We start from the raw sequence: 15,935 nt of genomic DNA on the forward strand, positions 1-15,935 counted from the left end.
CATCCGCAAAACCTAAGAGCAATGTAGACTTCATAATGATGGTGCCACTTCTCTGCACGCCAGCACTCCGTTTAGCACCTGCCAACGCGATATTGAACAAGAAGTTTGACAGCCCGTCACCCTGCTTTAAACCATCTAACGTCACGAAAGCGTCCGATATCTTACCGGCCACGCTGAGGCTTGGTTTGAAATATCCAAGCGTGGAATTAATCAGTCCAATTAGTGTATTGGAAAAACATGTTCACGTATTATCTGCCAATCTCAACTAATTCGTACGCTGCCCTAAAGCCTATGAACAGAGGCGAGTCTGCAAGTTGAACTCTCAAAATTTCTTGAGGATTTGTCACAAGATGAACATTTGGTCCATAGTGAAGCGTCCTCCTCGAAAACCACATTGGTATTCGCCAAAATGGAACAGGATGCGGGAGAGAATTTTGTTCACGGTATTGGGAGGAGTTATACCCTGATAGTTACTACAGTCCAGAGGGTGGCCTTCTTGTAGATCGGGCATATGAGACCCTCCAACCAGTCCGAAGGTGATTCTTCATCAGTGATCCGAGTCAACGTTTGGTCATCTGAACGACCTTACGCGCTATTACGGCTGAAAAGTGTCGACCATCGATCAGAACATGGTCGATCTAAGAGCACGTCCCCCCATTTGGGTGCCTCCACGTGTGTTTTCGAATATTGCGGCGCGGCGGGTAAAATAGAATGCTCTGGCTGCAGCGAAATTGTAGAGTGGAAGCTCCTGTCTCCCTGTTCTCCTGCAAAACCTGTGCATTTGCATGATGGGCACTCATTGTACGTCTTTTCAAGGAAATCATAGAATCCCTCTTTCTCGTCAGCGGATTAATCGTATTTATTGGGTGTACCGGGGTGCCAACCAACATACGAGTAACTCCCAGCGGAGATCGGATAACCAACCCCCGTTGGAAACTTTGATTATATGCCGTTTCGGATGAGGGTCGTACTGTGTCTCCATGTAAGGGGTGGCGTACAACAGTGTGTGACCTGGAAACGTTATAATACGGAAATCACATGAATAGGGCAAAATGTAGAGGGCTATACCATTTTTAGGACCGGGAACTGAATGTTTCCAATTCTACTCAGTCCCCGGTAATTTGTTCATGTGTTTTGTTCATTTTTGCGCAAAAGGGTGAAGAGGGGCAATTTGGGCCCATTCCCGTGATCTGCACACCAATAGATTAGTTGGCCAATTTTTCATAGGAAATGCTGATTAGTTATTGAAAAAATTCAGGTGCCGTTTTTTCGCCCCAGTTTACCAATCAATGGATTACCTACTTACCTTACCAAACCAGCCATGGTGTGGCCTTTGCTGTAAGTAGGGGTCGTCTCCAATCCACTCGGTCCATGGCTGCAGTTTACTTTGCAGTCTGCTTAGGATCCGTAGGTCATTTTCCACCTAATCGATCCACCTTGCCCGCTGTGTCTCGTGCCTGACGGATTGGTCTCAAGAACCATCTTTACCGGGCTGTCGTCCGGCATCCTTACGACATGCCGAGCCCACCACAACCTACCAATCTTAGCGGTGTGGACGACAGATGGTTTCCCAAGCAGCTCCTGCAGTTTGTGGTTCATTCACTTTCTCCACGTTCTGCTCTCCATCTGCATTCCACCGAAGATGGTTCGCAACACCTGTCACTCGAAGACCGCAAGCGTGCGTTAGTTCTCCGCAAGCATAGTGCATGTCTCATGGTCGTAGACGACTGCCGGTCTGACCAGTGTCCTGTAGATGGTCATCTTGGCGCGGCGGCGAATTTTACTCGATAATGAATTTCTCTGCTGGTATCGTTGTCGTCAGTAAGCAGTTGAGATGTTAGCACTGTCTCTTCGTGAACCCCTTCCTTTCTTGTAGTTCGTCTTCGATGTATTGATCACAAGAAATGGATGAATAGATGATGTGTGGGAACGTTGTATTCGCGGCATTTCTGCATGACCTGCCGAACCTCGAATATCTAATCCTTTCTCTCAAATCTTGACAATATCCCAGTGCAAGGCTCTAGCTCTGTTTCTTCACCGTGGTGCTTATTACGGGAGTCATTTCACGGTGGAATAAATTTCACTCTCACGCTCACTTCACTTTTTTAGACCTATTCCCGATTCCACCTCAAGTGAGGTGACAAAGATCACCTCCGTGGAGTGAGATTGGCAGTGAAGTGAAAAAGAGAAAAGGACAAGTGAAATGAACGAGTTTCCCAGCTCAAAAATTTCTAAGTCCCGGAAAGTCGATTGAGCTGAAATTTTGTATGAGGACATTTTTCGACAAGAGGAAACTTTTGAGCCCTACCACTAAACGAAATTCGAAGGTAAATTTTTCCCTTACGTTCCATCGGCCGCAGCTCAAAAATTTGTAAGTCCCAGAAAGTCAATTTTTTCAAGGAAAAAAAAAAGGTTAGCCTTGTTACTGGAAAATAAATCCCATATATTTTATCCCTAGATTACAAATCAATCAATTTTAACACTTCCCTATCTTCGTGAAATCATTTCACCGTTCAAAATGGTCGTGAAATAATTCCACGCGAAACGTCGCTTTTTCCGTTTCCTCTTCACTCATATGACACTCATAATAACCCAGATTTCACGGCAGCTGTCATCTTGCGACGTTTTTCTCACTTACGTGAGTCCCGTAATAGGACTCCATTCACTTCATTCTGATTTCACCGTGAAGTGACTCCCGTAATAAGCACCCGTATTTCAACAGTTCACTGGGAAGTTGATTCGCTCCAGCATCATTATTGTTTTCCAGCCGGCCAATCTCCTCCTCCGCCTCCAGAAGATCGAGGGTTGGAATCCTGTTGTATTCTGCTCGTGCACCAAGATCAATTACTATTCTGTTCTCGCGCTCTACTGCATCGCCGTTCAGATGCTCATCGAAATGTTGCTTCCACCTTTTGATCACCTCACACTCGTCCGTAAAGAGGTTGCCGTTCAAACTCCTGCACATATCGGCTTGGAGCTTCTCAGCTTCTCGTAGAACCACCGAGTGTCGTTAGCTTGGTACACTTCTTCCATCCATCCTACCTTTGGCGGATCGGATGCTGCTCCAGCCATCTTCAAGAGTAGCTGCGCCAAGCTGCTCTTTCGTGGGTAACGCTGTCTCCTGCTGCTGCGTGTGTTCCTATACTACCCCGGCGGTTGTTATACACCGTCAAGAGTTTTGAGCGTATGTACACAGCTTCTAGGTGGTGGTCCGAATCTATATTCATACTGCGGTAGGGGCGAACGTTTGTGATGTCGGAGAAGAGCCTGCTGCCGATTAGAACGTGGTCGATTTAATTCTCTGTCTGTTGGTTGGGTGATCTCTAGGTAGTTTTGTGGATATCTTTACGAGGGGAAATGATACTTCGGACTGCCATGCCATCATGTCCCGTCGCGGGCAGCTATCGTAGACCTGCTTCAACTGCGCGTAGAGCGCTTCCTTCTCGTCATTGGGTCTTCCTTCATTTGGGCAGTGCACGTTGATGATGCTGTAGTTGAAGAACCGGCTCTCAATCCTCAACTTACACATCCTTGCGTTGATCGGCTGTCACTCCATCACGCGTTGGTACATCTTACTCAGTACTATGAAGCCGGTGCACAGTGGTCCAATAAGGCAAAAAGTGGAACTTAATTCCATAGCCCCTTTCAACTTCATCCTAGCCTTATAGTGTCTTCGGAGCAATTGTTTGTATAAATGACCCGCATAATCGCAAATCATCAAAAAATATGAGAAGTTTACCATACTAAAAATAAAAAAATTAACTTTTTTGTGTTAAGAGATAGAAGAATAGTTTATTCAGCAAAGTTGTAGAAAATTCAAAAATATGAAACTTTGTTGAACAAATGAAAATCCTATCTCTTTTCGATACAAAGTTATAAAGTACACTACATGGAACTTGTTTAAAAGTTAGTTTTTTGTACTTAACTTTTGTTAGATGCATTTTACACGAAAGTGTAGTTCGGAGAAATTGTTATGGCACACAAAACACATATTTTTGCCGAAGACTATATATCTCCAGGACTTTTCCTTACAAAGTTATATCATATTTTAGCTTATTTTTTCGATAACTTCAAGAACGTACAGGTTAAAAAGGGGCAAGTGGAATCATGATGTCAATACTTTTTCTTGAAGTTAAGCTGAAGTACTATAAACTTCTTTAGGTTCCATTTGTCCCAATCCACCCATTTCAGAGTACGGCGAGCATATGTCACAGTAGGTTTTCATATATCAAAAATACTAACTTTTTTGTGTTAAGAGATAGAGGAATAGTTTATTCGGCAAAGTTTTAGAACGTATAAAAATATGAAACTTTGTTGAACAAACAAAATTTCTATCTTCATTGGGAACAGAGTTACAGAATATTTCATGTAAAAGTTACTTAAAAGTTAGTTTTTTGTATTTAACTTTTGTTAGTTAGATTTTACAAGAAAACGTTGTTCTAAAGAAGCATTTGGGCATACAAAACACACGTTTTTGTTGAAGGCCACACATCTCCACGACTTTTCCTTACAAAGTTATAGCGCATTTCAGCATATTCTCGGGTGACATTGCGCATTTCGCTACGAGTAACTCGAATCGAGAGAAATCAAACTCGTTTCGAGGTGGAGTTGGTATTGCGTATTATTTTCGACACCCCAATTTTATTGCAGTTTATTTCGAGCAAACATTGACTCGAAAATAAATGTCAGATTTGTCTAGGGGCTGGACAACTTTATTTTCATAAAAAATATTTCGGTAATATTATACGATATCGGTTGATAAATCTTGATATTTATCGTTTATCCGACACATTGATATCACACCGGCGCCTAATAATGCAACGATAAATACTTTATAATATTTAATATTGGAAATATTCCGCCATATATCAATAGTGTCTTGCCCCTAGAGATTGGTATTTTTCACGTTTATAATAAGATTTGTCCTTAAAACAACATATCAATCTTTGAATGTTTTACTACGATTCTTCTAGTGATGAAAATGGTTTTAGGAATATATAAAGACGTAAACAATAATACATGAGTATTAGGCTTACATTAAATGAAACAAAGTTAGTTATTTTCTGATGCAAAAGATTTTTTTTTCATGGTTTCGTCAACATTTCAAGATAAGGCGGGGAGCACTCAAACCTATTTGAAGTACAATATTTCATTTTCCTCCAAACTGCACTAGTACAATTCCTGTTCCGTTAAAGTTAGCTCCTACTTTAAATCTAATCGCTAGTGGATCCTACCAAATTAATGTATTTCCGCTCCACAGATGTTTAGTGAAATTATTTATGTTTTAGTCAACAAACTTAGGTACAAACGAACGCCTTCAACTTATCGACCATTTTTTATCACTTTCGAGCTAAAAAATGCTCGATCAAACCATTACGTAATGCCATTTTTGCTCGAAGATCAACTGCAATAATACGCCATCTACTCGTTTCGAGCTCGAATCGAAATCGCCAATGTCAAATGTGGTCGAAACGAACAAAAATCACTCGAAACGAAATGCGCAATGCCACCCCTGATTTTTCTGAATGATGCCGGATGTTCAGAAATGTTGAAGATTGTTCAGTACTTTTACTTTGACTCCGGACTCATTTCAAACGATTTTTTTCTTTGGTTGAATTTTGTCGAGAGTAATTGTCTAGTTCTTGCAACCCTCAACTATCTGACTTTTGAGTCCTAAAGTTATCAAGTAGCATTGGCCGATACCTTATCGATACCTTCGGTATCGATACCGTGGGGTCTGAATATCGGTATTTTTTATCGATGCAGCTGACGCTGATCCAGTATGATGACAGTTCTACAAGGTATGCTACATTTTTGTCTATCCACGCACACAAACAAATCTCGTTATGAAAAATTTCGCGTTTTGTATGGAATTCAAAACATTTTTGGAAATTTCTCGTTTTATGTTGTTTTATATCTGATTTTTTTGGTTGGAGAGTGAATCTCCAGTTGAAACACACTAGAAATTGATATTAATTTAGATTTAGTGTGAAAAATTGCGACAATATGTCGAAATAAAATATATAAAAATGCTATATTTCTAATAGTTGAATTATTATATTTGTCATTGTCATAGCTTATGACTTTTGTTACTGTATGAAACATAAGTGACTCTATTTAGTAGCGCTATTAGAGTACAAGAAAATAACGAAAAGTTCAAGGAGGTTACCGGCAAATTGATGAAAAACAGCATATTTTACCTAAAGCGCAGCATGTTTATGTATTCCCCACAAATAAAACATGTTTCAACATCATTTCTATAACTTTTCAGGAAAGTATGTTTTATAAGTTTAGTTTAAAATGCAAAATCATTTCAAATTTCATACAAAATTGGAAAAAGTTCATAACGATCACTAATACTAATGCATCGACGTGAATAGCATACCTTGTAGAACTGTCATCATACTTGGGACGCTGATATTAAGCAGGATCGATACTTTCGCCCCTATATTTTTTCGATACTGAAGGTAAACTATAAAATCGGAGAATTTACGGATACGACCAATTGCCTGAATGTCTTGAACAAGTTGCGCGGAAATTTACCTCTTTTTGTAAAAGTCACCAACAGATTGCATATACCCGCGCACTTTTAAGATGGTTTTCATGCCGCTTGCGAGAAAAGTTGTTTCGCAATTGACAATACTGTCTATGCAGAGCAAAACCGGAATCGCCGCGTCACTCACCTGACATGCATTTTGTGGTGAATGGCTTAGTATTCCAATAATTATACAGCAGTCTTTTTATGCGGGGGTTTCGTCTCAAATTTTAATGGAAACGCGTAAAATATGACTAAATTGAGTTGAAAAGATTACTAAGAAAACCGTTCTAAAATCTTTTTGCTATGTTTGAATATGACAGTGATCAGTTTAAAGACAAAAATGCAACATTTTCACCAGAAATTGTGATTTGTTTGTAAAACGGATAACTCCAAACACAAAACGGAAGCTTAACTTAAATAAGGTCGATGTCTTGTACCATTTTGAAGCACTGCAGAATGTTTCTTGTTCCCTATTTAAAAATTTCTTAACATTGTTAAATTGTATCTTCTTTCTTCAATAAGTCATCTCCTCAACACTGCAGACTTTTTCAAAATCTTTGCAGATTTCTGCAGACTTTTGCCTACGCAAACGCATTTTTTTTTTCAAATCACGGCCAGATTTTTTTTCAAATTTCAAGCAGATTTTGTCAGTTTTTTCGAGCAGTTGCAAACTTTTTCAAAAACATCTGCCATCTCTGACTGACCGTAATGCAGATAAAAAAAATTGCCGCTTTTCATAGGCCTGTTTTAAGCTAAGGAGAGACAACTGGGTATAGATTTGCATCCACTTTGGGAACCACTCGCTGATTGGTTGGAATTGAAAACCCCGAGTGCGTTAAAATTTATCATCAGGCTTGCTGGCAGTGTTGCTGAACAACATGTTTCTTTGTATTGATTTATGTTTTTTATGATGTTACCTGTTATAATCTAGAATATTTTCAAATGAACATTCAAAATAAAGTACAAAGCGTACAAATACGGGTGAAGTAAGAGCTTCGACTTAGATTAAAGTTGGAACATACCTGTCAGGCATATTTGGAACATACCTGTTCAGGCATATTGCTTGTGCGGAGAGTACAATTCATATGAGTCAATGAATTAATCATAATCTTTGATGGATGACACGTTTGATTTTAAGGATATTAAATATGCAGATTCTCCGGTAACCCTCAGATGGTAAATCAATCGCCTGCAGGAGAAATTGTGCTTAATGCTGATTAAAGCATTAAAACATTCAAGTATTTTCCGAGTGAACGGCATCACTTACGAAAAATACAACAGGGATCATCGAGGTGGGTGAGGAAGAAGAGTAAGAAGCCAGATGTCTCTCCTTAGGTTTTAAGCAGCAGATAGAATATCGATACAGCTGATATCGATGCTCCGCGCTCGATATCAACCTGGTATCGATACAACCAAAAAAAAATTATCGATGCTCGAGTACCGATACTTTTGCAGATTTTGGCCAATGCTATTATCAAGCTTTTTTCGCACCATGATGGCGGTCGCTATAATGCGTGTTCGTAATATGCGAACCTCTCTGCTTACGTCAGTTTTGGGATTTCTGAGGAATTGGCAACACAAATGTTGCCAGATTTATTTCTCTTTTGATAAATTGACATGAGCAAAGTTGTCAAAAGGGTGGATAATTGAATACGAATTTTGCATTCTAGAGTCATGGCGCGTAAAAAGCTGGATACCAGTTTTTAAGTATCATTTGAAAAAGCCGCGTTTTCTGAGCAAAACGTGATTTTTAAAAAATGTTCATCGTTTTCCTTCGATTTTTGAATGAAGAATAAAAAACTACTCGGAAGGTCTTAAATGATATTTCGCACACGTACGATATTTAGAGTTCTCCAAGCAAGATCTCACGAACATTAGCACCATTGCAATCTAAGATAGTGTGCGTAGATTTCATCTCTGTTTATTTATTTTTTGTTCGAGATTCTTACAGCTAACACAAATTTCTTACAGCTAACAAAGAAAACTATCTCATTAACACCAATGCATCACACCAATACAGAATCAAATGGAGAAATCTATAGACCTTTCTATCTGCGCTAGTATTAGTGGTCGATTTCACCAATACGAGTTTTATTTTTGGTTGCAAATGATCAAACCAAACCGACCAAATGGTAACCCTATTGATACCTTAAAAAAGGAAACCTCTAGGGTTACCATTTGGTCGGGGTTAAAAATCAGGACAACTTTTTCCGGTACAAATTTGAAATGAGGTGTTTCCTTTTTTGAGGTATCAATAATTTGAGATTTACACTCCAAAATACGCCACTCATTTATTTATTTAAAGTATTTCTCGGACGATACAATTTTACAACTTTGATTCATTAGGCATTAGTAGATACCTACCTAAAAATGCAGCACACGTAAACTGTTTCAAATTGGGTCCAAAAGTTTTACACGGTTTCTGATTTTTTTTTTGTTAGCTGTAAGAATCTCGAACAAAATATAAATAAACAGAGATGAATTCTACGCACACTATCTTAGATTGCAATGGTGCTAATCTTCGTGAGATCTTGCTTGGAGAACTCTATATATCGTAAGTGTGCGAAATGTCATTTAAGACCTTTCGAGTAGTTTTTTGTTCTTCATCCAAAAATCGAAGGAAAACGATGAACATTTATTAAAAATCACGTTTTGCTCAGAAAACGCGGCTTTTTCAAATGATACTTAAAACTGGTATCCAGCTTTTTTACGCGCCATGACGCTAAAATGCAAAATTCGTATTAAATTATCCACCCTTTTGACAACTTTGCACATGTCAATTTATCAAAAGAGAAATAAATCTGGCAACATTTGTGTTGCCAGTTCCTCACACTCAAAATATTTTTCACGTTATTGTTACGTGAAATTTCCTGTACTTAATCATTTTCTGTCAGTTTTCATGATTTATGTGACAAACATAACATCTACGTGAAAATCACATGCATACTATGTTTTATCACGTAGTATCTACGTGAACCTTGCAACGTCAAACAGAATGAACTCTCCGTGCGAAAATATACAAGAATCAAAATGGCGAAGCTGTTGTGTAATTCGGTCTCTGAACATAAAATTGATTTCATCGATGGCTTGCCAATGAGTGAGATTTAGGAAAAACCATAATTCGACATGGAATCTTTAGCTTACAGATTCAGTTCAAAGATCCAGAAGTTACCTGAACATAAAAAGTAGCAGCTAACAGTAATTATAGACGGTCAGTTTTTATGTCGTTCAATCCATTTTCGAATTGGAAATTTTGCATGCCCGTGCGATTTATCTAGCAACAAATATCAAAAAATTCTGAAATCTAATTTCTCTCTTAAGAATTTGGGAAACCACCATCGAAATTAAAACGTTTTATAAAACGTAGTAGCCATCCGTTAATCAAATGCTTTTCACTTTGCCGGTAGTTAAATTCTACGTGAAAATCACATGAAACGCATATGTCTACTGAATAATATTCACAGGATAAATCATCTCACCAGATCATGATGAACTCAAATGACAATCACGTAAAATCTACGTGAAAATGACAGTGGAAAATATTCACATAACTTTTCCGGTAATCATAACGTGAAAAATATTTTGAGTGTAAAATATGAAAAATAAATCAGGACGCTCCAAACGGATCTCAAAATCAGGACATGTCCTGCTAAATCAGGACGGATGGTATCCTTAGGTAACCCTATTACAGTGCACTATATGCGACATTATGCGCATTGTGCATAAGGTAAGAAACTCGAAAGTCGCGAGTCGTTACCTCAATTTTCAACTGGAACAATAATATGACTTGTGCAGGTGTGAGTAACGATCTTGTGAGGGGCGGAGCTATGTTTGACGCTCCTTCCAGGTTGTCAATTCACCATTTGAAGCCCAAAACTACAGACGGTGTTATGAACAGATACGCAAAGAGTGAGGTCGAAAACTCCAAGTGAACCGTCAAATCGAGGCTCCAAGTGTGCAAAGTAAACAAACTCATGCGTGTTACTTTTCGTACAGAATGTGTGTTGCGATAAGTTTAAATTCTGTGAATCACGTGCAATTGTGGTTCCAACGAAAAATGTGTTCATCATGCTCATGTTATGAGTGATGCATTGGAAATTATTATAATTGCATGAACAAGCATGGAAACTCAGTAATATATCCTTACAAAGTTTAGAAATTTCATTACACTTTCTAGTGCGTATGAAAAGGGAAAAGTCATGCGAAAATAAATGTGGTTGCCAGAATTGTTTAAAATAAAATATTAGCAGTGGGTTGCCATATTTACTGCTTTTCTCTTTGCGTATCTCTTTATAACACAGTCTCTACCCAAAACAATTGATTATTTTGAAAATAATAGAACGATTTCGCGACTCTCAAGTATATTAATGGAACAAAACTGTTCATTTTTTTTTAGTTTGTGTAAAGTATTGAAACATTTTCGAAATACGTGACACATTTTCACCCAATTTGATTCAGAACTAACACGCAACAAAATGCGCAAAAATTATTATCTTGATTTACATAGCTGTACCTAAGCCAAATTTTAGTAGCTCTCCTGTCTTGCTTCAACTATTTTAATTTGAACAAAATGACTCTCATTTCACATCAAATTGGGCTTTGCGTATTTCGGATTTCGAATGTCAATTTATTTACAGCAAGGACTTATTCTCAAATTCTCAAATTAGGAGTGATATTCATCAATACTCATTAGAGCTAACGATTAACGCCAATCTTGCACGAATCGAATCGAAAAATCAGTCGATTCGAAACGCGCATTCTGATCGCCACACTTTTGAAAAAAGGTTCTAGTCACGCGATACATCAAGATTCAACGCTACCGTCTGCTCCCTCGCTGGTTTTGTTTTGACAGCTTTGTAACGGCGCTGCGCGACGCTCGCTCTTCGGATGCGATGCTTTTCATAGCGTCACTGTTCGGTTTAGTCGCGTTCGCAGTTGCCAAATTGTACAATACTTGATAACGAGTGTTTTGGACTAAAATAGTGGGATTTAGTTTGTAGCTTTAGAATAATGTCAGTGTGTAATTAACGTGATTAATAATCTTTTATAATATTGTGAAGTTGAACTAGGTGGTCTGAAATGTTCGGTGCATATAATACTGCAGATTAAAAAACCAACATTTCAAGGCGGATTTATATTTTCCGCAAAACAAGTTGGCAACCTTCACTGCTTATGACAACCAGGGATGCCACATATACAGATTTTTCTGTATTTTACAGATTTTTGAGCTGAAAAGGCAGTACAGAATCTGTATTACAAAATTACAGAATATTGCCAAAAATACAGATTTTACAGATTTTTTTGTTATACCGACTAACTGAAATCAATTTCAAAGGTAGAATTCGATTATACGATTAGACGATTATAAGAGTTTTGTAAAAAACAACATTAGGATTATGTTGGTATCGATGTAGATGAAGTGGAATGTGACTTGAACGAAGCGCGAAAATGAACGTTTCGAAATATTTGTCAGGAATTCTATGCAAAGCTGGTAAAACAAATTGTGAAGTGGGGCGATTCCACCAATCCTGTTGTAAAAACGGCAGCTTTAAGTAATTATAAATCGTTCGTGAAATTTAAAAATTTAAACGATTTGATGCGACAATTCCCCAAATTTGTAACAGCAACTGACTGACAAGGGCTGTCTAACGAATTTCGCATGGCCTCTAAGTCGATGATCTCAATTTTGAAAGCTGAAAGCTACGTTGCAGCCCAAGAAGTAGAGAAAAATGAATTTGTTTAAATAAATTCTGCAAGTAAAAGTGTTTCCATCCAACAAGGTGAGTTTGTTCGATACAGATTTTTAACACAGATATTTTGGCCTGAAATACAGATATACAGATATTTTCAAAGAAAAATACAGATATAAATGTGGCAACCCTGATGACAACTCGTCACCACGTAGCTGCTTTCAGTGCGGATTGCGTTGTTGTTGTTGTTCGTATTCGTAGTAATTCCGTCTTTTGCAGACAGTCTCCAGTGCTCTCCGTGTGTCGGGGGTTCAGTGGTATTAGGTTCGCGGTTTCGATTCGCGAGTGAGGTCTTATTTTTCGGCAAGGCTGACCTTTCGGGTTTTGTGCTGTGAAACTGCGAACAACGAAAGCAATCAAAAATTTCAAGGACCCGGTTCCCGTTTTGGATTGCATTTGGTGTACTACCTTTCCAATCGTCGGAGGAATCGGTGTTAGCTGTTAGTTCTGTGGTACGTAATGCGGTTCTGCTGTGCAATGTTTTGACGCTAGAAATAATTCTAATCGTACGTTTAGCATTTTTTTGTAAGGAATCCAGTGAGCGAAAAGATGGCCATCAAACCCGGTATCGGTCGGAAGTCGTCCAACAAAAACCCACCCTTCCTGAGCCATGAATTCGTAATTCAAAATCATGCCGATATAGTGTCCTGCTTCGCAATGATCTTCGTCGTCGGATTAATGCTGCAGGTAAGTGTCCAGCATTGGGAAATAACTGCTTCAAGAGGGCCCCGCTGATTGCAACGGCACTCGAAATGCACTGTACTTGAAGGCTGAGCCCAATTTTTTGCGTGTTTTTTTTCCTTTCCCCCATTCGCTTGCTGGCGATTGTTGCCACGTAGCGGCTGTAGGTGTAGATTTGCTGAAGGTATATATACACCCAGCTATATAGATATACATGGATGATAACATAACCTCGCTAGTGATCTAGAAGGGTTATTTGCGGTTTTAGTTTAATGAATTATTGCTCTTAATTTGAATATGCTTTATTGGTTCTTTTTTTGCTTATGATTCATTGGGATTATAAATAACAAGCTTAAAAAATAAGTTAGGGCTCTTCTAAAATACACCACTTGGGCATAATTACCCCAAAACCGCTGATACTATTCAACTGCGTTGTATGCCTAAAGAAAAAATTTGAAATACTATTTATATTTTTTATATTTATTAATATTTGTTTGAGACTTACTTCAGATTGTTTGCTACGGACATGTACGACGAATTAGTTATATTTCATCCTAAATTATTGATTGGTTTCAAAAGAAATTTTTCGATAAAACAGTATGTATGAAAAATACCTTGATTAGCTTTCAAGTTATTGCAGTCGACTTTTTCCCCAAAAAAGCGTGACATAATCGGTGTGCTGCTCGAACGAACATCTGGGCCTTCCACCTCGACAATGATTAAGCTGTGTACAAGCCAAAATAAAATGTATGACATTTTACGTTGCAGGCCACTAACTCCTTGGCAAGCATTTTCATTGCCCTGCATCACAACGTAACCGGTGCGGATCCGAGCCATGAGAATCCACAGGGCGAGCCATACTTCTACACATCCGGCTGGAAGGACGGCTGTGCGGTGTTTTTTTACACCCTGATTTGCATCATCATGCATGCCATCCTGCAGGAGTACGCTTTGGATGTAAGATTGTACTTTATCGCAGCTTTTTTCGAGTATGACTTAACATGTATTTTGTTTTTCTTCTGAAACCGTTTAGAAAATCTCCAAGAAACTGCACCTGTCCAAATTCAAGCTTTCCCGATTCAACGAGTCAGGCCAGCTGGTTGTGTTTTACGCGTTGTCCTTCCTGTGGGGCTTCGACGTGATTGTTCGCGAGCAGTACCTGGGCAATATGGCCAAGCTGTGGGAGGGATTCCCAGACCATCCGATGGTGTTTTTGCACAAGCTGTTCTTCGTGATCCAGCTGGCGTACTACCTGCACATGCTGCCCGAGTTGTACTTCCAGAAGGTGAAAAAGGACGAACAGAAGCCAAAGATTCAGCATGCTCTTGGCGGATTTTTCTTGATTGCTACAGCATACTTCCTTGGGTAAGTTTTTTTTTGGTATTGTAACCATTTGTCTTTATGTAATGTTTTTTATAACTTCATAGATTCCAACGCATTGCTTTGGTTCTGTTGACGTTGCACTACTTCTGCGAGTTTATCGCGCACTCTTTGCAGCTGGTCAACATCTTTGATAAGGATGAGAAATTTGTGAAACGTAAGATTACCCACAATTTAATTGTAGATTTTTTTTTAATTCGCCTCTTCAATCACAGTACGCCTGGTTCACAACGTGGTCTTCATTCTGACCCGCTTCGCCACGATGGTGCTGGCATTCCTCACCCTATTTTACGGAATCAACGACGTATCCCAGATGAAGCGCAGCTTCATGTTGGCCACCATATTCGGCCTGCAGGGTTATTTGATATTCGACTTCATCTGGAACGTTCTCCGCTCGAAGCGGGAACGATCTGCGGAGCACTCGGAGCGCCAGGCAAAGGCTGCTGCTGCCAAGGGCGAAAAGACGAAAAAGGAGCGCAAGAAGGAAAGCGATCTGCCGGAAGCGGATCAAAACGCGATCCAGTCCGGTGCGTCCCAAGCGGTGACCGGAGGAAAGGCCTCCAAAAAGACCAAGGTCAAGTAGGGGGTGTAACGTTTCATGGCAGTTTTTTTGTCCCCACTTCCAATTCGAAAATCACATCAAACCACTATTTTTTCGGAAACAGATTATGATTGAGCTACACGTAATTCTATTTTTTATACAGAGCAGTAATTAATTGATTTATCTCGCATGTTTCATTCGGCTATTGGCAACTATTCAACGATTCACTGCAATAACGGGGACATTTTTCACAAAAAAAACTGCGTGCTCAAAAATCATTACTAGACAAAAACCAGTAATTCTTTTATTTTACGGCGGTAGCAAGACCTGACCGCCGAACCACAAATCGGGACTAGGCTAGAACAGCAGCGGGAAATTGACCGACAGTGAAGTTCGTATGATTTTATATGCATTTACAGCGCCACTTTGATTTAGCTTGTACGACCGTTTTCATTTGTGCCGTTCCATGTGCGAATACAAATTATTGCAAATGTGAATAAAAAAACAACTTTAATTGCCTTCCATTAGAAAACTTGGGGATTAGTGAGTATCCCTTTTATTACGGGCTATTACAGATATTGAGTTTCAGAAACTACTTTACGGTATATACAGCCACCTTTGTATGTTCTAATGCAATAACTGAATAAAAATCGTCATAAAATCTATTGGAAATTACGAATGAAAGCAAAACTGGTTAATATCACCTCCAGCAGCTTTATTGTGATTTAGATTAGGTGATGTGATAAGCGCAGCAACGGAACTTTTGTTTTGCGATCGGGACTTTCCCAATCGATCTGGAGATTCCATTACTTTGCATATCGGTTCAACGATCTTTCAAGCTATGAAAACCTCATATATCAACTGAATAACCCTCGCTCGAAAACCTTGGCACCAAATGCATACGCGGAAACACAGCAGAGCGGCTGTTACCAAATTTTGTAGGAAACGTCTATCGCCTTTCGGCGGTGTCATAGGTTGAACTGATTAGCGAACCTGCTGCTAGAACAACAAATAACAGATGAGAGTTCGGTTCAGTCTTGCCCAA

General features: G+C 39.1%; 1 protein-coding gene across 1 annotated transcript; it reads left to right on the forward strand.

The window, feature by feature from the left end:
- Positions 1 to 12,459: 12,459 nt before the first annotated feature.
- LOC129724215 (translocating chain-associated membrane protein 1) lies at positions 12,460 to 15,562 on the forward strand. The gene is made up of 6 exons (XM_055678920.1): positions 12,460 to 12,740; positions 12,805 to 12,975; positions 13,738 to 13,926; positions 14,003 to 14,334; positions 14,397 to 14,506; positions 14,565 to 15,562. The coding sequence occupies exons 2-6, from the start codon at positions 12,838 to 12,840 to the stop codon at positions 14,930 to 14,932; spliced, it is 1,137 nt and encodes a 378-aa protein (XP_055534895.1). The 5' UTR covers positions 12,460 to 12,740; positions 12,805 to 12,837; the 3' UTR covers positions 14,933 to 15,562.
- Positions 15,563 to 15,935: the final 373 nt, after the last annotated feature.

Source organism: Wyeomyia smithii, chromosome 2 (genome assembly GCF_029784165.1).
Source record: "Wyeomyia smithii strain HCP4-BCI-WySm-NY-G18 chromosome 2, ASM2978416v1, whole genome shotgun sequence".
Lineage (NCBI taxonomy): Eukaryota > Metazoa > Arthropoda > Insecta > Diptera > Culicidae > Wyeomyia > Wyeomyia smithii.